Here is a 25,355-nt window from a genome sequence, read left to right as displayed (position 1 = left end):
GAATTCCTCATATCAGTGAGATCATATGATACATGTCTTTCTCTGTTTGACTTATTTCACTCAACATAATACCCTCCAGTTCCATCCACATCGTTGCAAATGGCAAGATCTCATTCCTTTTGATGGCTGCATAATATTCCATTGTATATATATACCACTTCTTCTTTAGCCATTCATCTGTCGATGGACATCTTGGCTCTTTCCACAGTTTGGCTACTGTGGACATTGCTGCTATAAACATTGGGGTGCACGTAGCCCTTCGGATCCCTACTTTTGTATCTTTGGGGTAAATACCCAGTAGTGCAATTGCTGGATCATATGGTAGCTCTATTTTCAACTTTTTGAGGAACCTCCATACAGTTTTCCAGAGTGGCTGCACCAGCTTGCATTCCTACCAACAGTGTAGGAGGGCTCCCCTTTGAACCAGTTAATTCTAAGGGTGTGCAGGAGTGGTAGGAAAATACCACTAATCAAAACTTCCAGCATCAGATCATGCTAAACCCAGAACATTCACCCCAACAGGCCTTTTGAAATGTTTCCCAGGAGGTAAACTCCAGCTTTTGGCAGCTGCTGCTAAGGGCCAACAAACAAGAACTTCCAGAGCACAGAAGGAGCTCCGTCACCAATCGGATACACACACCTCAGGGATAAGGAGAGAAGATGCTGGTCTCATTTGTGCTATTCATGACCCAGAAAAGGTTCTGGCTGGCTCAGAGGACCTGAGAGACGAACACTAGATCGGAGGAACAAGTGTGAAACAAAGATAGGTGGAGAAGCTGGGTTCTCTTCCAGAAGAGGAAGCAGAAGCTCCAGGAAGTAGCTGAGGAACAATCAAAGACCAGACATGTGACAGAATGAACAGTAGGAAAGACCCGAAAGGAAAGGAAAGGACAGCTCTGACCTGGAGACCTCTTTCTCTGTCAGAAGGGACCCTGTCCTAACACCACAGCTCACTTCCAGGTCTGTTGTACATTTAAGGTGTATGAGTCACATGTTTCACGCCTAACACACAATGGAAGCTCTGGAACAGGAGATGGACAGCAGAGACTGCTCACTGATCGAAGAGGGAGTGCTGCAACACCTCATGTCCTCTTCATCAACATCGTAATCCACAAAAGTGTCGTAAGAAAACTGGTGCCAGCGCTGGATGTGCTCTATGAAGCTGGCGCTGCGGTAGTTGGGGTCTCCCCAGGGCATTGAGGCACATATGGGGAAAACCACAGATTTGGTATCGGTGCTATGGGATAACTTGCAGTGTTCCCCTAGTCCTTCTTGATCAAAGTTCTCGGGACAGTAAGGGCAAAGAAAGGTGTGACGGTTTGGGACGTTCCTTGGCTGAAGGGAGGCATCCTTGGTGGTGGCCTTCCCACCTTCCATGATGTAATTCTGGTACTTGGAACAGGTAGCCACGTGTGTCCGGATCTTGGACAGGAAGGAATTTTTATGGCAGCCATGGCAAGAAGTCTCTGTGCTCTCAATGTGCCCCTTGAGCTCCGCGGCTCAGACGCCAGGTGCCAGCGAGCTGCGACACACCCCACAGACAGGCTTCTTTGGTTTCAGACATTCCTGCAGGCATGCAGAGCAAAAGACGTGACCACAGGGCACTTGCACCGGCTTCTCATACACCTCTGAACAGATGGGACACGTGAAGTGGCCCAGCGGGTCGGCCTCCACTGTGGGCCCAGCTGGCTGCGAACCACCCTCACGGTCCTGCTGTGCGCCGCCATCTTGCAGCCCCGCAGCTAGGTATTTTCTTAGTATTTACAATTGAAATTAAGACATATAATGTTAATTTGAGTGTCTTTCTCATCTAGATAACTATTTTTATTTCTAGAAAATTGGATTCTTCTCTTTATAGGATTTAAAAAAAAAGATTTTATTTATTTATTTGACAGAGACACAGAGACACAACGAGAGAGGGAACACAAGCAGGGGGAGTGGGAGAGGGAGAAGCGGGCCTCCCGCGGAGCAGGGAGCCCGATGCGGGGCTCGATCCCAGGACCCCGGGACCATGACCTGAGCCGAAGATGCTTAACGACCGAGCCACCCAGGCACCCCCTCTTTATAGAATTTTGACAAGATATCTATATACATATTTTATTTTAATTTAATGCACTCTTTCTTATGATACTTGGGGTGCACTTTTTTGTCCTGATAAGTCCATCTTCAGCTCAAGAGCTTTCTTTCTTTCTTTCTTTTTTCTTTCTTTCTTTCTTTCTTTCTTTCTTTCTTTCTTTCTTTCTTTCTTTCTTTCTTTCTTTCTTTCTTTCTTTCTTCTTTCTTTCTTTCTTTTCTTTTCTTTTCTTTCTTATTTCTTTCTATCTTTCTTTCTTTCTGCCTCTCTTTCTTTCGATTATTTATTCTCTAACATTTACTCCATTCTCTTCTCCTGATACTTTTAATAAGTCAATATTACATGTTTTAGATCCATATTTCTTGTCTCTTAAGCTCTCTTATGTAGTTTCTATTTTGTTTTCTTTTTAAGTTATGGAAAAATTGCTCAAGATGAGATTCTGAATCACCAATTCAGTTTTCTGAAGCAACTGTTATGCAATTACAGCCATTTTTTGGTTTCTAAATTTTATCAAGTACATTTTTAAATTCCAAAAGGACTATCTGGTTCTCTGATGATTCTTTTGGTATAGCAGCCTATTCCTTTGTGGATGTGATAGTCTTTGAAACCAAGATTCATGAGTGTTGTTTAAAAAGTAACTTGTCCTGTCCCTTCATTTTCTGTGTTTTTTTTTTTAAGTTTTTATTTATATTCCAGTTAGTTAACATACAGTGTTATATTAATTTCAGTTGTACAATGCAGTGATTCAACACTTCTATATATCACAAGTGCACTCCTTAATCCCCATCATCTATTTCACCCATCCCCCACCCACCTCCCCTCTGGTAACCATCAGTTTGTTCTCTATAGTTAAGAGTCTGTTTCTTGGTTTGCCTCTCTCTCTTTTTACCCTTTGCTCCTTTGTTTCTTAAATTCCATATAAAGTGAAATCATATGGTATTTGTCTTTCCCTGACTGACTTATTTCACTTAGCATAGTACTCTGTAGCCCCATCCATGTCCTTTCAAATGGCAAGATTTCATTCTTATGGCTGAGCAATATTCCATTGTGTATACCACATCTTCTTTATCCATTCATCAGTCTATGGACACTTGGGCTGCTTCCATATTTGGCTACTGTAGATAATGCTACTATAAACATCAGGATGCATGTTCCTTTTGAATTAGTATATTTGTATTCTTTGCATACATACTTAGTAGTGCAATTGCTGGATCATAGGGTAGTTTTTTTTAAAGATTTAAAGATAAATTTTTTTTAAAGATTATATTTATTTATTTGACACAGAGAGAGTGCGCACAAGTGGGGGGGGGAGGGGCAGAGGCAGAAGCAGGCAGCAGGGAGCCTGATGTGGGGCTCCATCCCAGGGCCCCGGGATCATGACCTGAGCCAAAGGCAGCTGCTTAACCGACTGAGCCACCCAAGTGCCCCAGGGTAGTTCTATTTTTAACTTTTTGAGGAACCTCCACACTGTTTTCCAGAGTGGCTGCACCAATTTGTGTTCCCACCAATAGTGCAAGAGTGTTCCCCTTTCTCCACATCCTCACCAACATCTGCTGTTTCTTGTGTCATTGATTTCAGACATTCTGACAGGTGTGAAGTGATATTTCATTATACTTTTGATTTGTATTTCCATGATGATCAGGGATGTTGAGCATCTTTTCATGTGTGTGTTGGCTATCTGTATGTATTCTTTGAAAACATATCTATGTCTTCTGCCCATTTTTTAATTGGATTATTTGGTTTTTCAGTGTTGAGTTGTTTTTTTTTTTTTTTTTAAAGATTTTTATTTATTTATTGAGAGAGATAGTGATAGAGAGCATGAGAGGGGGAGAGTCAGAGGGAGAAGCAGACTCCCCGCCGAGCAGGGAGCCTGATGTGGGACTTGATCCCGGGACTCCAGGATCACGACCTGAGCCGAAGGCAGTCGCTTAAACAACTGAGCCACCCAGGCGCCCCTCGGTGTTGAGTTTTATAAGTTTGTTATATGTTTCGGATACTAATCCTTTATCAGATATGTCATTTGCAAATATATTCTCCCATTCTGTAGGTTGCCTTTTAGTTTTGTTGGTTGTTTCCTTTACTGTGTAGAAGTTTTTTATTTCGATGTAGTTACAATAGTTTATTTTTGATATTGTTTCCCTTGCCTCAGGATTCATATCTTGTAAGAAGTTGCTGTATGTTCTCTTCTAGGATTTGTATGGTTTCAGGTCTCAGATTTAGGTCTTTAATCTATTTTGAGTTTTATTTTTGTGTATGATGTAAAAAAGTGGTCCAGTTTCATTCTTTGGCATGTGGCTGTCCAGTTTTCCCAAAACCATTTGCTGAAGAGACTGTATTTTTCCCATTGGACATTCTTTCCTACTTTGTTGAAGATTAATTGACCTTATAATTGTGGGTTCATTTCTGGGTTTTCTACTCTGTTCCATTGATCTATTTTTTGTGTCAGTACCACGCTGTTTTGATCACTACAGCTTTGTAATATAACTTTGGAGTCCAGAATTGTGATGCCTCCAGCTTTCCTTTTCTTTTTTAAGGTTGCTTTGGCTATTTAGGGTCTTTTGTGGTTCCATACAAATTTTAGGATTGTTCTAGCTCTGTGAAAAATGTGGTTGGCATTTTGATAGGGATTGCATTAAATGTGTAGGTTGTTTTAGATAGTATAGGCATTTTAACAATATTTGTTCTTCCAATCCATGAGCATGGAATGTCTTTCCATTTCTTTGTGTCATCATCAATTTCTTTCATTGGTATTTTATAGTTTTCAGAGTACAGGTCTTTCACTTCTTTGGTTAGGTTTATTCCTAGGTATCTTATTGTTTTTGGTGCAGTTTTAAATGGTACTGATTTCTTAATTTCTCTTTCTGTTGCTTTCATTATTGGTGCGTAGAGATGTAACAGATTTCTGTACATTGATTTTGTATCCTGCAACTTTACTGCATTTGTTTATCAGTTCTAACAGTTTTTAAGTGGGGTCTTTTGGGTTTTCTTTTTTTTTTTTAAGATTTTATTTATTTATTTGAGAGACAGAGAGTGCATGAGTGGGGAGGGCGAGGGGCAGAGGGAGAGGGAGAAGCAGACTCCCCATTGAGCAGGGAGCTGGATGTGGGGCTCCATCTTAGGACCCTGAGATCATAACCTGAGCTGAAACCAACAGTCGGAGGCCTAATGGCCAGTGCCACGCAAGTGCCCTCTTGGGTTTTCCATATAGAGTATCATGTCATGTGCAAATAGTGAAAGTTTTACTTCTTCCTTACTGACTTGGATGCCTTTTATTTCTTTTCATTGTTTGATTGGTGTGGCTAGGACTGCCAGTGCAGTGTTCAATAACAGTGGTAAGAATGGATATCCTTGTCTTGTTCTTGACCATAGAGGAAAAGCTCTCAGTTTTTGCCAATTGATGATGATATTAGCTCTGGGTTTTTCATATATGACCTTTATTATGTTGAGGTATGTTCCCTCTATATCTGCTTGTTGAAGGACTTACCATGAATGGATGTTGTACCTTGTCAAATGCTTTTTCCACATCTATTGAAATTATCATATGGTTCTAATGTCTTGTTTGTCTACCAGGAGGATTTTTATTGTCTATTTAGTTTGATCACCCTCTTTCAGGTTGCTAATTTTCCATAAATGACCAAAAGTGTCTTGTTTATTTGTATCTATAGATCAATGATTAGGTTGATCAGTACTAGAGGCCACCAGGAATTTTGTAGATCACTATTAAATTTCCCTTTGAGGATGGAGACTGACTTTTTTTTTTTTTTTTTAAGATTTTATTTATTTGAGAGAGAGAGAATGAGAGACAGAGAGCATGAGAGGGAGGAGGGTCAGAGGGAGAAGCAGACTGCCTGCTGAGCAGGGAGCCTGATGTGGGACTCGATCCCAGGACTCCAGGATCACGACCTGAGCCGAAGGCAGTTGCTTAACCAACTGAGCCACCCAGGTGCCCTGAGACTGACTTTTGAGATCTGCATTTAACTCATTCAACAGGTATTTATTGCATATAATAAATTTGTGAGCTACTGTGAGCTAAGCACTGTTCTGAGCAGTTAGGAAACAATAATTAAAAAGAAATAAGTGACAATACCTGGTCATGGGAAAATTATATTCTAGTGGGGAGAGGAGGTCATGGCAATAAACATAGAAAACATAGGTGATAAGTGCTATGGAAAAATATAGAGCAGGGTATGGAGTATTGGAAGTGCTGGCTGGAAAGGGGTTGCAACTTTAAGTTGAATAGGGGAATCAGGTGGGTCTTATTGAGAGGAAGACATTTGAGCAAGGACCTGTCCAAAGCAGGTGAAGAAACAAGGCAAGGAGATATCAGATAAAAAGTGTTTCATTCCAAGGAAACAATAGGTGTGATGAGACCAAAGCTGGGATGTGCCTAGAATGTTCCAGGAACAGCAAGGAGGCAACTATGACTGCAGTGATCAGATTGAGGGGAGAAGAATTGGTGATAAGGTCAAGGACTTATACAGAACTAAATAATCTGAGATTTTGTGAACTTTTGCTTTTAGACTGGTTGAAGTGGAGAGCCATCGGAAGGTTTTGAGTAAAGCAATGACTTAATTTGATTAATATTAAGAAGATTACACTGGCTGCACTGTTGATAATAATAACAAGAGTGCAAGAGTGAAAGCAAGAAGACCAGTTAGAGAAGGCTATTACAGTTATCCTATGGGAACAGCAATGGTGCTCAGGCTAGGTCGTCGCAGAGCCAGCAGTGAGAGGCAGTGGGATTCTAGATGAGTTGGAAAACAATTGGATTTGGTGGTATATTCCCTGTGGGGTATGGGAGAAAAATAGGAGTCAAGGATGTCTCCCAGATTTCAGGTCTAAGTGTCAAGAAGGAAGAGTAGCTGTTACTGAGACCTGAGAGAAGGTTTTAGGGAAAGAGTAGGAGTTGAGTTTTGTACATGCTATATTTGAAATACTTGTTAGACATCCGAATACAGACTGACATTTGGATGTGTTCATGTGCAGTTCATGGGAGACACCCAGAGTAAAGATAATAGTTTGTGAGTCACAGGCTTAATGCTGGTATTTAAAGTTATGAATCCACCAAAAAAGTAAGTGTAGTTGGAGAAGAAGTCCAAACTCCAAGCTTACAGGTGGCTTTTCCTGGACCTACTGATTGGTGTGTTTCTGTTTAGGCTGTGTGGGAGGGGAGTATGTTGATGGACCACGGACTCCCTCAAGTAAGGAAGTAGGAAGAAAAGCCCCTACAAGTGGAGCACTTTGGGAGGTATCTCTACCATCTTTGACAGGTTGTTGCTCCTTTGGCGACAGAGGTGTGAAAAGCCTAAAGTTAGAGAGAGGACTGCCTTGTGTTTCTCTAGTCTTAATGTCCATGCTAGGGGTCCACTGTGACACGTTTATTTCAGAGGAGCAGTATTGCCAGACTCAAAATGACAAACTTCACAGTTGCCCTCTGTGTGCACAGAACATAGCATGAACTCAGCTGTCAGTGCCTTCCGTGGGCTTGCAGAGTTCCACAACATGCTCAAAGTGGGAGGTTTTTCTGGAGTTTAGTTAAGAAAATGCATTCATTTGACTTATCTAGAGGTCCCTCCTTGACCTGAATTGGGTCTTAGGCCATTCATCTATATAATTAGGTGTTCTGGCAATACGATCCTTTTTGTTTTTATTTTACAGAAATTATACAGTTTCTGAATCATCAATATAATCTTAATCTATCTGTTTTTCCTGTGCTATAACGGATTTCTGTGTGTATGTATGTGTGCGTGTATGCATTTGCACATGCACTTACATGAGGATGTGAGAGGTACCATTCAATGAGATGTGGGAAAAGTGGAAAGGTAACTGTGGACTTGTCTTGAAGTTGAAGCCATTTAAAAAGTTTCATTGTGTTTTGAGGAAAGATGTTTAAATTACTCTTTAAAATTTTTCTCTAAAGGCACACAAGATTATAAAATTACCAATCATAAGAGGTCCAAGTAAATATTTAAAATATAAGATATATTTTACTTTTAGTCCTAGATGTTAAAATGTTAATAAAAATATCAAGAAGCCAAAAGTCTCTGGAGTCATTATAGCTACAACTGTGTAAACAGCTTGCTTCAAATAATATCAAAGGAAGAGTTAATCTTATTAGATGTAGCTTTATCAGCAAGAGAGCAAAAGGCATGGCCAACAATTGTATCTGAAGATTAAACTGGAAGGATGCTGTCCTTATAAAGGCTACAATTAAATGAAACTTTATTTGGTGAAATTTTCATTTGTAATGTAATATTTCTTCTTACAGTTTACTAATATGGTTTATTTTTTGGATCTGTAACCAATTTTCCTGCCTGCATTATAAAATGAAAAAGCAGTTAAAATGCCAAATTTAGAAAAACAATGTATCTGACCATGGGGACATTCTGACTGATCATATTATTTGTGATGTGGCAGATGCAATAAAGCTGGAGTGGAAAGGAGGCATATAACTTTGTGCATACTAAACAAGAAAAAAAAAGGTGACATAGAAAATCCCTTGCCACTGTGCTTTGATGCCAAATCATAGTACTCAATTTATATTTGAAGTAATTTCCATAATTAATGATCCTGCTCTTTCAAAATAATATATCATACTTTAGTTGGTTTAGGGAATAAAGTTGAGTTATTTGAAAAAATTTTTTGAAAGAGTTTACTGATAAGACAAAAATAGAAGATATACACTATATATGTACTTTACATACAGAACACAAAGTGGATTGTATTCTTAGTATTTCTATGTCTGAACCACACTGTCAGCCCTAAAATGGAAAGTTTAAGCAGCTGTTTTTAGGTTTGATTAAGGCATTTGTTATATACCTAGCAATATCTTTTGGCGCTTCAGTAATTAAGTCCCCTTGGAAAAAAGTCAAATCTAGGCTTCTCCCAATATTTTACTTATTATGTGGTACTTTTAGTGAGTTATTATGAAGGGATGCCATGCTGGCTACTTTCCATTAGACTCACCCCACCCCAACCTGCTCTTCTCTGTCTTGCTATGTACCAGGTGTGCTGGCTTCAATGGACCACACTACCTGAGTGCCTGCCACTGTCAGGTAGTGAGGTGCAGCCAGGGTTAGGGGTCAACCAGAGGCTAGATGGAGAAAGAGAGAGAAGTGGGGGAGTTTACCTCCTCCTCCCTGTTTCTATGTTTTATACTTGGAAGCAGCTGTGCCACCCCACATGAGTGCAGCTTCTGTCTGTCTGGAACTGAGAGTTCCAGCTCTCACAGGGATCTGGTCACATTATCTACCACCCACTTCTGCCCCTTCTGCCCAAAGGGTGGTAATAGCTTCCCACGATTGAAAATGTCTGGGTGCCTCAATCCTTTGCAAGTATCCCTGACCCTGTGCTCACCTCTGCAGTTGTCTCATTAAAATCTCTTCAATGGAGTCATCAGAGTGGAATTATTTTCCTGCTGCCACCCTGACTGGCACAAGCATCATAAATGATGCTGATATTGAATGACAGACCAAATAACATGATGTACTTCACAAGTGCTTGCTTTCTGATTGAGTCTGTAGGCACTAGAGAGATTTGAGTCTATTCCGTGATGACGTCTGCACTGCTCAGTAATAGTAATAGCTTAGTTATTATGACAATTATGAGGTAATGGTCAGGTAGCCCTACATTTTCAGACCAAATTGGTGAAGGATGCCAGTGATAATTATTCCGTGTACAGGCAGTAGCTTCATGAAAAAGAGAGACAGTGGCTCTTGACCGATAACCTGACTTCCCCAGTCTGATTGACCATTCTAGTATTCAATCCAGACCCCATTAAAGGAATGTCATATGTCTATTTCAACTTCTGAATTTCTTCCCAGGAGAATTTTAATGCATCATCTAGATAACTAGAAGATGACCATGAAAAAAGTTTCTTCATCAGAGGTGAAATCTCGAGGAGACAGCAAAGGGAAATGAACATTCTATTTATCAGTGAAAATACTTTTGGAAGCTATACTATTTTTGCAGAAGAGCTAAAAATTGGCAGCTACCTCTTGGTCCTGCCTATTTGGTGCAGGAAATCTCTTGAGATTCCTGGATTCCTTTTTCCTAGTACCTAGGCTAGCTTAGTCTATCTTTGCCTCCACAGGCAAATTCCCTGTCCTAGCCTTCTCTCCCTTATGTGTAAGGGAGCTATTCCTATAGGCTTTGTTTCTTGGGTTCTGTAGTTGGCAGTTTTCTCTTAGATTTGGCTAATGGGAGATACTCGCTGAAGATCAAAGACCCAGAGGAAAGAGGTAGATCTGGATGATCTTCCCTGCTTTCTCCCTTGTCTCTGCCTGTGCCCATGTTCCTCAGTGACAGAAGCTCCTGCTGGGTGTCTCTGCCCTGCAGTTGCTCTCACAGGGCTTTGACAACACATTTTCATCTCCCTGCCTTTTCAGACCTCCCGGTGTTAACACTGTTTCACTGTTCCAAGTCTGGGTGTCTCAATATTCCTTGCCAGATACCTTAACATTTTCTATAACTCTTTGTATAACTCCCTTACTAAAGTACTTTTATTTGAAACATCGGCATTGGATTTCTTTCTGTTCTTTACTCTTTCTTAAATTTGTGTTATTTTAGTAGTGTTACCTCTGAAATAATAGGCCATTGGCTTTATTGTTGCAATTTTAGTGAGAACAATGCTTATCATGTCATTTTGAGAATTATGTTAAATAATGCCATTAGAGCAGAAGTAGTAAGCTTAGTAGCATTTATACATAAAAGTTGGGCAGTGGATGTATTTTTTTGTAATTGGAAAAAAAAAACCCCAACAAATAAAGCCAAGAATAATCCCAAGGCAACCCTCCCAGTAGCTGAGAACATGTTTAGCAGTTGTGGGTTGAAAAAAATCTTTGTAAATGTCCAGAGTAGAGAAGTCTACTTTGCAAACAATGGTGCAGCACGCAGTTTTACAAGCTGAATCAAAATTAGCTCTCTTCCTGGTTTATAAAAAGACAAAATATGTGACCCTTTGGATTGATGCTCTAATTTTTTTTATATCTTTTAGTCTAGGCTTTCCCTTTAGTCTAGGTTCTATTTTAATATTACATTTTTTAAAACTACATTGTCATTGCTGAATAGAATTATGTAACAATTTTATATAAATATGTATACAATTATTTAATAAAGATGTTAAAATTTTAATATTTTATTTAGAAAACATATGTAAACATTTACAATAGAGACAGAAACAGAACTGGAAAAATATGGGCAGAGTGCCTTGAAGGGCTGACTGAGAAAGAAAAAAAACCAAAAAACCAAACCTCAAAGAAAACAGGATGTGAGTCTTTGGCCAGCAAAGCAAAAGGATAAAGAGAACAGAGAATGATTAAGTTTTAGGGTAAGACAATTTACTTATTCTCTTTTCTCAATAAAATCAATAGAAGCTTAATGGTACTGAACCATGGATTTTAAAAAAGCTAACTTAATGGCCTGAAATGAAAGAATGGGCCACAGATTCTGGGAAGGTGGCAACAAAGCTGTTAGCAGATCAAAAAATCTGGGAGATGAATTGATTGTAGCAAAGAGGGAAATTCCACAGCAATGTGGGGCATTTTGACAAAACCATTTTAAATAATCAGTTTTGACAGAACTGCACAAAAATGACCCTATCAAAGAGTAAAGTCATGTTTTAAAGTTATATCCCTGCTTCTTGCTGTACCCCCACCCACAAGTCTATGAGTCTCTTTTATTCATTTTTGCATTGTTTACATTTTTTATAAACAGCTATTGTTTCTTTTAATTTAACTACATTTTATTTATTTTGAAGATTTTAAAACTATTTTTATTATTACCAGTACTAAATTATGTAATTTTTATAATTAAAAAAAAGATAATTTTAGAGTTTATAGATTGTTAACAATTTTATTGAGATACAATTCACATACCATAAAATTTACTCTTTTTAAGTGTACAATTCAGTGATTTTTAGTGTATTACAGATATGTGCAACTGTTACCATAGTCAATTTTAGAAAATTTTCACTACCTCAAAAAGAAACTCCTTATCCTTTAGTTACTTTTCTGCCATTCCTCTCCCAAGCCCAAAGCAACCACACATACTTTTGCACTGTATTTCAATTCTGGAAATTTCATATGAATGGAATCATATGCTATGTGATATTTTGCAACTGGCTTCTTTCACTTAGAATAATGTTTGCAAGGGTCATCCATGTTACAGCATGTATCAGTACTTCGTTACTTTTCACTGTCAAACAATACACCATTGTAGGGCAGTTCCACATTTTTTTTATTCACCCAACAGTTGATGGACATTTGGATTGTTTCCACCTTTTGGCTATTATGAATAATGCTATTAAACATTTGTGTACAAGTTTCTGTGTGGACATGTTTTCATTTCTCTTGGGTAAATATCTAGTAGTGGAATTCTAGGTCTTATAGTAACTCTAAGTTTAACCATTTGAGGAATTACCAGAGTGTTTTTTAAAGTGTCTCTACCATTTTACATTTCTACCAGCAGTGTATGAGGGAATTCTCTGCATTCGTTTCAATCCTTATTATTATTTGACATTTTGATTATAGCTATCCTAGTTTAGATGAAATGGTATAATATTGTTGTTTTGATTTGCATTTCCTTGATGACTAATAATGTTGAACATTCTTTCATAGGGCTTATTGGTCATTTGTATGTCTTCTCTGGAGAAATGTGTGTTCAGATACTTTGCCCCTTTTTATCTGAGTCATTTGTCTTTTTATTATTGAGTTGTAAGAGTTCTTTATATATTCTGGATGCAAAAACCTTTTAAGATATGTAGTTTGTAAACATTTTTTCCCATTCTGAAGATTGTGTTTTCACTTTCTTGAGAGTGTTCTTTGAAGAACAAAATCACTTTATTGATAGCATCCTTTAAAGCACAAAAGTTTTTTTGGGGGGGGTGCCTGGGTGGCTCAGTTTGTTAAGCGTCTGCCTTAGGCTCAGGTCATGATCTCAGGGTTCTGAGACTGAGCCTCGAGTTGCCTCAGACTCCCTGCTTAATGGGGAGTCTGTATCTCCCTCCCCCTCTCCCCTCCCCCTTGCCCCTGCTTGTGCTCTCTCTCTTGCTTTCTCTTAAATAAATAAATGAATAAATAAATAAATAAATAAATAAATAAATAAATAAATAAATAAATAAAAGCTTTAAAAAAATAAAGTAAGGCACAAAAGTTTTTAATTTTGATGAAGTATAATTTGTCTAATTTTTTTCTTTTGTTGCTTGTGCTTTTTGGTGTCATAGCAAAGAAACTAGTTGCCAAATCTGTGGTCATAAAGATTTACCTCTATGTTTTCTGCTAAGAGTTTAAATTTTAGCTTTTACATTTAGGTCTCTGATCCACTTTGAATTAATTTTTGTATGTGGTATGAAATAAAACATCTAAATTAATTCTTTTCACAAGGCTATCAAGTTCTCCATCATTTGTTGAAAAGTCTATTCTTTCCCCATAGAACTATCTTTTACCCTTCTCAAAATCAGTTGACCACAGACACAAGGGTCTATGTCTGAACTCTCAATTCTATTCAATTAATCTACATGTCTACCTTTACATTAGTACCACATTCTCTTCATTACTGTTCCTCTGTAGTTAGTTTCAAAATTAAGATATCTGAGTCTTCCAACTTTATCCTTTATTTTCAAGATAGTTTTGCCTATTCTAGGTCACTTGCAATTCCACATGAATTTTATTTATTTATTTATTTAATATAAAACATTTATTTTTTGTTTTTAATTTTTTATTGTTATGTTAATCACCATACATTACATCATTAGTTTTTGATGTAGTGTTCCATGATTCATTGTTTGTGTGTAACACCCAGTGCTCCATGCAGAATGTGCCCTCTTTAATACCCATCACCAGGCTAACCCATGAATTTTAGAATTAGCTTGCCAAATTTCAAAGAAGCCAACTGGGATTCAGATAGGGATTGCACTGAATTGTAAATCCATTTGGGGAATATTGCCATCTTAAATTAAATCTTTCAATCTGTGAATGTGAGTAATTACCACTTATTTAGATCTTTTAAAATTTCTTTCAACAATGTTTTATGGTTTTTAGAGTGTAAGATTTGGACATCTTTGGTTAAATTTATTCCTAAGTATTTTATTTTTTAAATGCTATTGTAAATGGAATTGTACTCTTAATTTCATTTTCAGATTGTTCATTGCAAATGTATAGAAATGCAATTGACTTTTATATAGATTTGTATCCTGCAACCTTGCTGAACTCTTTTATTAGTTCTGACAGTTTTTAATGGATTCCTTAGAATTGTCGATATCTAGATCATGTCATATGCAAATAGAATGTTTTACTTCTTTCCTTCTGTCCTAAATGCATTTTATTTCTTTTTTATTCCTAATTGTCCTGACAAGAACTTTCAGTACAATGTTGAATAGAAGTGGTGAGAGCAGACACCTTGTCTTGTTCCTGATATTAAGGAAAAAGAACTCAGTTTTTCATCATTAAATAGGATGTTAGTTTTTTATAGATGCCCCTTATTACACTGAGAAATTTCACTTTTATTCCTAGTTTGCTGAATATATATGTAAATTTATATTAATAAATATAAATATATATTTATATATAAAATCAGGAAAAGGTGTTGGATATTATCAAATGTATTTTCTGCAACTGTTGATATAATTATATGATTTTGTTTTTTTTAGTTAATTGATACAATGCTTTGCCTTAATGGATTTTCAGAAGTTAAAACCAATCTTACATTTTTTGATAAATCCTTTTATGTTACTGGATTTAATTTGCTAATGTTTTGTAAAGGATTTTTGTTTCCATATATATAAGGGATATTGGTCCGTAGTGTGTTTTCTTTGTGATGTCTTTGGTTTTGGTATCAGCGTAATATTGACTTCATAGAATGAGTTGATAAGTATTACCATCTTTTCTATTTTTTGGAAGAGTTTGTGAAGAACAGGTATTAATACTTCTTTAAATGTTTAGTAGAATTCACCCAGGAAGACATCTATATGGATCTAGGATTTTCTATGTGGGTAGGTTTTATTTATTTATTTATTTATTTATTTATTTATTTATTTATTTTTCTTAATTCACTCTATCGTTATTGGTCTATTCAGATTGAGTCAGTTTCTGTAGTTTGTGTCCTTATAGGAATTTCTTCTTTCATCTAATTTATTGGTATACAATTGTTTGTAGTATTTCTGTAAAATCCCTTTTTTATTTCTGTTGGATGGTGGTTAATACCCCTTTTTATTTTTTATTTTAGAAATCTGACTCTTCTCCCTTTTTTCACTCTCATCAATCTAGCTAAAAGTTTGTCCATTTGATTCATCTTTTCAAAGAACCAGATTTTGGTCTTATCAATTTTCTCTATTGGTTTTCTATTCTTTATTTCCTTAATTTCCATTCTATTATTTCCATCTTTGTGCTTGTTTTGGGTTTAGCTTCTTATTTTTCTGGTGTCTTGAGATGGAAAATTAGGCTATTGATTTGAGATTTTTTTTTAAATACAGGCACTTACTGCTATAAATTTCCCTCTCAGTACTGCTTTAATTACATCCCATAAGTTTTTGTATGTTTTTTATTTTCATTTTTTCAAAGCATTTTTTAATTTCTCTTTTTAGACCTATTGCTTATTTAAGATTATGTTAATTTCCACCTATTTGTGAGTTCTTAAAAATTTTATATTGTGGGGCACCTGGGTGGCTCAGTCGTTAAGCGTCTGCCTTCGGCTCAGGTCATGATCCCAGGGTCCTGGGATCGAGTCCCACATCGGGCTCCCTGCTCAGCAGGAAGCCTGCTTCTCCCTCTCCCACTCCCCCTGCTTGTGTTCCCTCTCTCGCTGTCTCTCTCTCTCTCTCTCTGTGTTAAATAAATAAATAAAATCTTTAAAAAAAAAATTTATATTGTTAGTTATAATTTCATTCCATTATGTCAGAAAACATTCTTCTTACTATTTCTATCCTTTAAAATGTATTGGCTCAGATGTCCATCTACAGATGAATGGATAAAAAGATGTGATACACACACACAGGAATATTATTCAGCCATCAAAAAGAATGAAATCTTGCCATTTGTAACGATGTGGATGGAACTAGAGGGTATTATGCTAAGCAAAATAAGTCAGTCAGAGAAATACAACTACCATATGATTTCACTCATATGTGGAATTTAAGAAACAAAACAGATGAACATAGGGGAAGGGAAGGAAAAATAAAATAAGATAAAAACAGAGAGGGAGGCAAACCATAAGAGACTCTTAACTATAGGAAACAAACTGAGGGTTGCTGGAGGGGAGTTGGGTGGGGGATGAGGTAACAGGGTGATGGACATTAAGAAGGGCACTTGATGTAATGAGCACTGGGTGTTACATGCAACTGATGAATCTCTAAACTCTACCTCTGAAACTAGTAATACATTATATGTTAATTAATTGAATTTAAATAAAAACATTTTTTAAATGTATTGAGGTATATTTTATGACCTAGCATATAGTCTGTCCTGGAAAAGTATATTTCCATGTGCACTTAAGGATGATGTATGCTCTACTGCTGTTGGGTAGTGCATTCTATAGATGTCTGTCAGGTCTAATTTGTTCGTTGTGTTGTTCAAGTGTTCTGTTTCCTTGTTGACCTGCCTAGTTGTTCTATCCATTATTGAAAGTGAAGTATTATTTATTATTTATTAAGTAAATTAATAAACAATTATTTAATAATTATTATTATTGTTGAATTATCTCTCTCCTAATTTTTATCACTTTTTGCTTCATGTATTTTGGTGCACATTTGTTATGTATGTATATATTTCTGGTTTTATATCTTCCTGATGGATTGACCCTTTTATCATTATGAAATATTGCTCTTTATCTCTAGTAACTTTTTGTTTGTTTTAAGGTATATTTGTCTTAGGATAGCTATTCCAGCTTTCTTGTGGTTGCTATTTGCACAACATATACATTTTCATTCTTTTACTTTTGATCTAATTATATCTTTGAATCTAAAGTGTGTCTTCTGTAGACAGTATATAGTTGGATCTTGTGTTTGTTTGTTTGTGTGTTTTATCCAATCTGACAATCTCTACCTTTCAATTGGATTGTTTAACCCATTTAAACTTAATGTTATTCTTGATATAGTTGGAGTTTCATGTGTCATTCACTTTTTGTTTTCCATATGTCTCTTTTTTGTTCCTCTGTTGCTCTTTTTCTTTTCTTTTTTTTTTAAAGATTTTATTTATTTATCTGAGAGAGAGAATGGGAGACAGAGAGCATGAGAGGGGGAGGGTCAGAGGGAGAAGCAGACTCCCCGCTGAGCAGGGAGCCCGATGTGGGACTCGATCCCTGGACTCCAGAATCATGACCTGAGCCGAAGGCAGTCACCTAACCAACTGAGCCACCCAGGCACCCTCTATTGCTCTTTTTCTACTTTCTTTTTCTTTAAGTGAATATTCTCTAATGTAGCATTTTAATTCCTTTAATGATTTTTTTCGATATTTCCAACATTTATTTCCTTAATGGTCACTTTACGGTTTGCCATAAACATATTAACATATAAGAATCAGCTTCAAATTTACACTAACTTAATTCCAACGAAATATAGAAATATTAATTCTATAGAGTTCTATTCCCATCCTTCATTCTGTGATATTTTTATCATAAAAATTACACTTATATAAAAGTTACAAATCCAACATTACATTGTTTTAATTATTGCTTTATATAGGTTTATGTTCTTTAAAGAAGCTAGGAGAAGTAAGGAGAGCAAGTATATACTTATAGCTTTTGTTATATTACCCTTCTTACTTATCATTTCTGGATCTCTTGATTTGTTCTTGTGGATTTGAGTAACTATCTGGAGTGATTCCTTAGGCCACTATAGCTTTGCTCCCACCTACTTCCTTTGTGCTATTATTTGCAAATATATCATTTCTATATATTGTAGGCTTGAAAATATATGTATTTTGTTTTATAGAACTGTTTTCTAAGTTAGTTGGGAAAAGAAAAGAAGACATATGCATTTGCATATGTTTTATAATTACACAGTTACCTTTATCAGTCCTCTTTGTTTTTCATGTCTTTACCCTCTGGGATCATTTGCCTTCATCCTGAAGAATTTTCTTTAGTATTTTTGTAGTATTTTTTTTTTTTTGCAACAAATTCAGTTTATTTTATGTTATTTATTTTATGTTATTTATTTATTTATTTTAAAGATTTTATTTATTTATTTGACAGAGAGAGAGAGATAGTGAGAGCAGGAACACAAGCAGGGCGAGTGGAAGAGGGAGAAGCAGACTTCCTGCAGAGCAGGGAGCCCGATGCGGGGCTTGATCCAAGGACCCTGGGATCATGACCTGAGCAGAAAGCAAATGCTTAACAACTGAGCCACCCAGGTGCCCCAACAAATTCAGTTTTTTTAATATGGCAATGTCTTTAACTTCATATTTGAAAGATAGCTTTGCTGGATATAGGGTTCTTGGCTGACAGTTTTGTTTTGTTTTTTTGAGGGCTTTGTATATAGTATACCACTTCCCCTGGCCTTCATTGATAAGAACTCAGCTATTATTCCTATTGGGTTTCCCTTGTTAGTGATGAGTCACTTTTCTCTTGCTGCTTTCAGGATTTTTTTCTTGTCTTTGGTTTTGAGCATATTTACTATTCATGAAAGCAAATCATTTTTGTTTGTCCTATTTGGAATTTGTCAAGCTTCCCATATATGTACATTTATGTTTTTTAATAAATTTGGGGATTTTTCAGCCATTATGTCTTTGAATATTTTTTTCTGCTCCTTTCTTCCCCTCTTCTCTTTCTGATACTTCCATTAAATGTGTGTTGGTACAGTTAGTGGCGTCCCACATTTTCCTTAGGCCTTCTTCATTTTTCTTGATTCTTTTTTTTTTTTCCCCCCTCTCCCTCTGTTCTTCACATTGCATAATCTCTTTCAATCTATCTTTAAATTTTTGAATTCTTTCTTCTGGAATTCAAATCTGCTGTTGAGCCCTTCTAGGAAATTTTTCATATTTCAGTTATTATATTTTTAATTTTTTGGAATTTCCATTTGGTTCTTTTAAAATAATTTCCATATCCTTATTGATATTCTTTTTTGAGGCACCATTGTAACCAAACTTCCCTTTACTTCTTTAATAGTGGTTTTCCTTTAATTCTTTGATTATATTTATAATGCTTTGTCAGTTAAATATGACAATACCCAATCACTCTCACAGAGAGTTTCTATTGCCTGCCTACCCTCCAGTTTAAAGGTAATACCTGTTTTCCTGCATATTTGGACATTTCAGATATTTTAGATCTTATATTGTAGCAGCTCTTGGGCTTTGGGACCTTGTTAATTTATCTGTTTTTTGTTAGTTAGTTTGTTTAATGAATGGCTGCATTATTGTGGTGAGATCCGTGCCCCACCCCTATCCCTCAGTGTGAAGCCTCTGATGATGTGCCTCAGGGTTACAGTCTTAGTTTTGTCCATGGTCATGTTGGGATGACAGTGTTTTGTTAGGGTTTTCTTTAACTGCCTCTTACCATGACCACACCTTGCTATCTGGTAAGTATTGAAAATACATTCCCACCCCCTGAAAGCTCCTCCCTACTGTGTCTTTCCACAGTTTGCTCCTGCAAACTACTCAGGTTGTAGTTTAGCTTCTATTGTCAATGAACCACCAACTTCTTCCTAATTGCCATTGCAGCAACCGCTGCTGGTTTTTTTTTTTTTTTTAAAGATTTTATTTATTCATTTATTTGAGAGAGTGAGAGAGAGAGAGAGCACATGAGAGGGCGGAGGGTCAGAGGGAGAAGCAGACTCCCTGCCGAGCAGGGAGCCCGATGCGGGACTCGATCCCGGGACTCCAGGATCATGACCTGAGCCGAAGGCAGTTGCTTAACCAACTGAGCCACCCAGGCGCCCAACCGCTGCTGTTTTTGAGTGTCCTTAGGCTTTAACTTCTTTGCACTCTGTTGCAAGTGAAGTCAGTTCTTTCAGAAGAGAATAGTTTTTTATGGCTTCCCAGGCAAAAATCTCTGAGCCAAGACTTAGGACTTGGGGATGAGACAAGGCCAGGCTTCTCTCTGTGTAGGAACTTAGTGCTCAGTTGCAGGAGGCAGGAAAATATCCTCAGGTCTTCTTGCCTCTTTGGATATAAAATCTCTATCTTTCCTGCTGAGACAGGGCAGTCAAGACTCTAGTATGTATGTGTATATCTATATGTATATCTATATCAAAACATATTATATGTAGTATATATTTAATGTAAATTAAATATATAAATTATTAATATACATTTTATAATTTTAATAATTTAACATATATTTAATAATTTTGACCAGTTTTTCTGGGGAGTGGGTCTCATGCTGTCATGCCAGAAGTGAAATCTCATTTTTAAAGTGGATTTGCCTCCAGCTGAGCTATTGGTCCTATTCTCCATAGTAAAAGATGTTCTATATATGAGTTATATTATTAAGAGAAATGTAATTGCAGATTTCTTGTACAACCTGAATGGCTTTTTTGCTTTTATATCATTCTCTCTAATTATGTATTGTTGAATATAAAGGAGCAATCTGAGAAGCTGTGATATAGAGCTTTTAAAATATAGATGACTTCTCAGAGAAAAGGCAGATAGTTTGCTCAGAGTGGCTGGTTGTCTGATTTGGGGGTGAGACATTATCATTGAACATAGCTCTCAGTCCTCTGTACTTGGTCTGACCAACCTCTGTCCCATCTCTGAATCTGCATTCTTGACCCACATTTCTTTGCTGATGCCCACCTTACAGGCTGCAGGTCTGAAACAGATAAGACTCAGGGGCAGAATGGCTTTGCACCTAAGTTACGAGTATAAAAGCTTATCTTTTAATGTCCTATTTTATTTTTTTAGGTTGTATCAAAATGTTGAGGGTCAAAATAGCCTATGACAATGTCAAAGAGCCCCTGGCATTGAAATGCTTGTAATGGAACCACCAGGTCGAAATTATTACAAATATGTTCCATAGAGAAGAGATTTTTAGCAAACCCTAGACATTGGTGGGATTTGGGTGAGGGAGGGGAAGGATTGAGGGATGTGTACCACTGAGGTGTTCAGAGAGCCTTGTGAAGAGGATAAATTTCAGGGAGTTCAGGCAAATCTCAGAAAATGAGGAAACTGGGAGTGTGTCACCAGGATCACATAATTCAGGGATCCTATCTGGTGAGGTGGTGTGACTTTTATGAGCTAATATAATCCAGGAATTTTCAGTGATTCTTTGCAGTTCAGATTAAATATTAGAATATTGTGGCTTGGTTCTTCCGTTAATAAGATATTTTTATAAATTTTAAATATTTTCAGGAGGGCTGGAAAAGGAGAATATGTTATTCAGTGGAACTACTTGCTATGGACAATTAGTGAAAAATAATAATGGGGTGAAACAATATTACTATATTTATGTATTACAAAAAATAAAATACCAGCCAATTGTCTGTGCCAGATTAGAATAAAACTAATGTTAACTCATGAGAATTATTGAATCAAGATAGAAGGCTAAGGCCTTGAGTGTGACACACAGTGCTTTGGGCCATTTGTATTTTCTCACACCACAAATGTCAAGTGCTGTTTGGGGGTCAAAACTTCTGAAGGAGAAAATGCAGAAATACAAAGGTCATATCATTCTTGCTCTCATTAAATTCAGCTGAACTCCATATCCACTTACATTGGATGCTTCAGCAACATTTTATCAACTTAAGTGTGCAGTCTCTCAGCTTTCTAGCACTTAAACAAAGATAAATCGTTAGAATTAAGTTAGTTTTTTCTTGGAGATTCTGTTTACAATAAAGAAGGTAGACACACAGTATTCTTAAGACTTTAGCTAGAAATCCATCGATGTTTGGAAAAAAATGTTGTTCCTCAAATACTGGCCATAAATTAAAATGAAAACACTCCCAGTTTATTGTCCAGTGTATATGTACACACATGTATTTGTATGCATATGCATACGCATGTATATCGGTACATATGTGTGCACGTTTGTATGTTAGTGAAAATCTAACAGTATCAGATGCCTATTAGTTAATTTATAGCTAAATATCCTTATAGTTTTTTTATTATGTTTTGCATCCCTTAGTAGCCACATGATAGGTACTATATATAAAAATGTTATTCAGCACTTTGCACTTTGCAGTATGACAACATGAGGATAAAGGAGAAAGCTAAAAATGCCTGCAATCCATTCAAAATTATTTGTCAAATTGGAATGCCTTGAGTTGGCATGTGGTTCTTTAAAATAATAGGATAGGGCACCTGGGGGGCTCAGTTGGTTAAGCGACTGCCTTCAGCTCAGGTCATGATCCTGGAGTCCCGGGATCGAGTCCCACATCGGGCTCCCTGCTTGGCGGGGAGTCTGCTTCTCCCTCTGACCCTCCTCCCTCTCATGCTCCCTGTCTCTCATTCTCTCTCTCGCAAATAAATAAAATCTTTTAAAAAATAAAAAAAATAAAATAAAATAATAGGATAATTTTATGAATGATTTTAATGATTAATTCATATTAAGGTATCAAACATTCTCCTATTCATCGTTCTCTCAGTGGTCATTTGTTAATCTATTTTTATATTAAAATAGTGTATGTACAGCATATACTTCATTAGGAAGGGCTTTCAGAGAGTTCTCAGATGAGAATATAGTGAATTCAGGCATTTATTCAGAATGAGACCAGATGTTTTCCCAGGAGTCTTGCATTCCTAATCACAGGCCAATGTCTGCCAGATTTGAGTGTTAGGTCTCAAAAACTAAACACACTGGGCTTAATGCAAATTAAATTAGAATGAGAAAAGTAATTATCCAAGACTTAACCTAACAATGGCCAAGTGAAGAAACTGAGATGACTGTCCTTTATGCAAGGATGTGCTGCTGATCTGCTAGTAACAAGGTAAGTTCCTGTGAGATATTTTTCTTGGGTTGTAGTTGTGAGGGGTAGTGCTGAATTAGCTATGTCTTCTCAGGCTTCCTGTCCCCTTATTCCTAAAGGTACAATTGAGAAAACAGCTGGATGGGCTTAAGGAATAACTTCCTTAACAAAAACTGCATAACAGGAGATATGGCTTAATACATCTACAAAAATAAGCATTGGCCTATGTGCTGAAAATAGTTCTGCTAGGTGGGAGGGCAGGTGGAGGCCATGCTGACAAAATGTAGGGCAATCTTGGTCACACAAATCATGTAGTAGGCCAAAAATATTTTCTGCTTTCCTTTCTCCTCTGACTTTTTTGTTTGTTTGTTTCCATAGGAATTTGGCAGGGAAGGGAGACTGAGGTGAGGGAAGCTGATGATTTACGACATTTGCTTAACATTGATTCATTTATTTATCTGAGCTAGCACTGATCTCACATCCGAAGATTTACTGCACGGTTGAACAGGGTGGAGAATAATTCAGGGCACTCTGATGAGAACCCATAATAATGTTGAAATCTGAGGCTAGATCTAATTCCCATGTAAATCCTGCTTGCTCTTGACGTTTCTGTGCTGGGGAGATGTGATTTTGTTTGGGTTATATCTGAACTACACTGTATCGTCTGTGTCAGGATTAACTTCATCTGCAAGAAAGCATTAATTCTTAGACTCAGAGGTATAGAATTTTAGAGCTGGAAAAGATATCTGATTTAGGTTCCTGTTTTTATAAATAGGAAACTAAGGGACTCGCTCAAGGTCACACAGCCCGTTAACATTTCTCCCTAGATTACGCAACAGCTTTTAGTATCTTGGGAGATTACCTTTTAACCACACTGTAAAACACATCAGTTCTGAAATCGCTGAGATTTCTCTGGCTACAGTCCTGATTTGGGCAGCTTCTTTAATGCCTGTCTTTTCTCGAACAATCCCAAACACAATAATAAGCTTTCTGGAATCTTTTAGCCATGCATGAGAGTAGGTACATTTGTGGCAACTGAAAATCTCAAAGGATATAGCTACAGGACTCATCTTGTGATAGTGCAAAAAACATGATATAATTTAAAAAATATTCTGTTTAGCTGAAAACATGGCATATAAGCCATCTGAGTTTGTTGTGGGAGGTATAAACTCACTCCTAATGTGGATTTATAAGTGACTAGTTAAGGAGTTGCCAGAAAAGACAATGGTACATGTTTATAATCTTCCCCTGAAATCTTCTGTTCTTCCTCATGCTCATAATAAATTTGAGTGCAGTAGAATTCAGTGGGTACTTCTGTTTCACTTGTTTTATATTAAACAAGTATGTATAGATAGCTTTTTATCTACCTGACACTCATTTTTCCCACATGAGATTTTTTTCCCATAAGAGTTTAGGCTGAAATGAGGGGAATTTATTTTCCTGAATAACAGAATTTTATAGCAGGAATATATGTTAAAGACCACTTCTACTTCTCTATTTACTATTGGGAAGCTAAGTAACAGACATAAGACCACTTATCTGGGATGTAGAACTGGGATTAGATTTTCTAGAGTTAGCCTGTGCTCTTATTTAGTGTCTTTCTATGTGAAACCATGATTTCATAAGTGAGAATTTAAAAACAAGTTTAGGACAAGTTCTACTGACTTGGGCAAAAACAATCTTTGTTCTTGATCCAACTAGTAAGTTCACATTCAGATATGACCTATAGACATGTTTTCAAAACTGAAAACCTATCTCATTACTCCTATAAAAGGAAAAATATAATTTATATCAATTTGGTATTAGGATAAGATCTTATAAATATACTTCCAAAGAGACTGGACAAGTATAGAACCATCAGCATGAGCCAGTTTCACTAGGAGAATTACATTTAGACTCTGGCTCTTTAGGATTTGCCAGTTGGGTTTGGCTGCTGAATGTACATGGAAAAGCCTTTCAGTATAGGATCATGGGTCGAGATTTAGGAGCCATCTTGCCCTGCCCTCATTTCATAAATGAGAACAATGATTGCTCTGAGAGTGTGGCTTGTCCAAGAACACATAGCCATTTCAGTGGTTTAACAGCAAAACTCATTGATTCAAGCTTTTGACTTCCACTCAGCTGCTAGCCCATGTACCATACTCTTTCCATAGTCGAATATTCCAAGATTCTCAAAAGTATGATCTACCTGAACATGCTCTCAACATAGACATTTTCTTCCTGAACCAAAAGAGCTGTGGCATTAACCATGGAGTTCAAAGTAAGTTTGAAACTTGAAATCTATTGGTGCCTCATTCAAATTCCAGACCACTGTCCTTTGTATGCAGTCAGACTGCCTTCTCTGACAAACCCAACCTTTTAAGCAATGTTGAATGTGTTTAATTGCTGTTTAGAATTAGTCAGATTCCTCCATGGAGTATGTAAATCCCGGCAGGTATCTGGAACAAACTACAA

At 36.8% G+C, this 25,355-nt stretch overlaps 1 protein-coding gene across 1 annotated transcript; it reads right to left on the bottom strand.

Annotated features, from left to right (window-relative positions):
* Nucleotides 1–1,002: 1,002 nt before the first annotated feature.
* LOC123840329 (E3 ubiquitin-protein ligase RNF114-like) lies at nt 1,003–25,151 on the bottom strand. Its single transcript, XM_045870010.1, is given in 3 exon segments — nt 1,003–1,753; nt 20,738–20,848; nt 25,090–25,151. Coding segments are annotated over 3 exon segments (924 nt in total).
* Between the last annotated feature and the right edge of the window lie 204 nt (nt 25,152–25,355).

This window comes from Mirounga angustirostris, unplaced genomic scaffold (assembly GCF_029215605.1).
Source record: "Mirounga angustirostris isolate CCGP_5_RB_7025 unplaced genomic scaffold, mMirAng1.0.hap1 SCAF_5, whole genome shotgun sequence".
Lineage (NCBI taxonomy): Eukaryota > Metazoa > Chordata > Mammalia > Carnivora > Phocidae > Mirounga > Mirounga angustirostris.
Note: the sequence above shows the minus strand (reverse complement) of the source record. Positions and strands in the feature narration are given on the sequence as shown.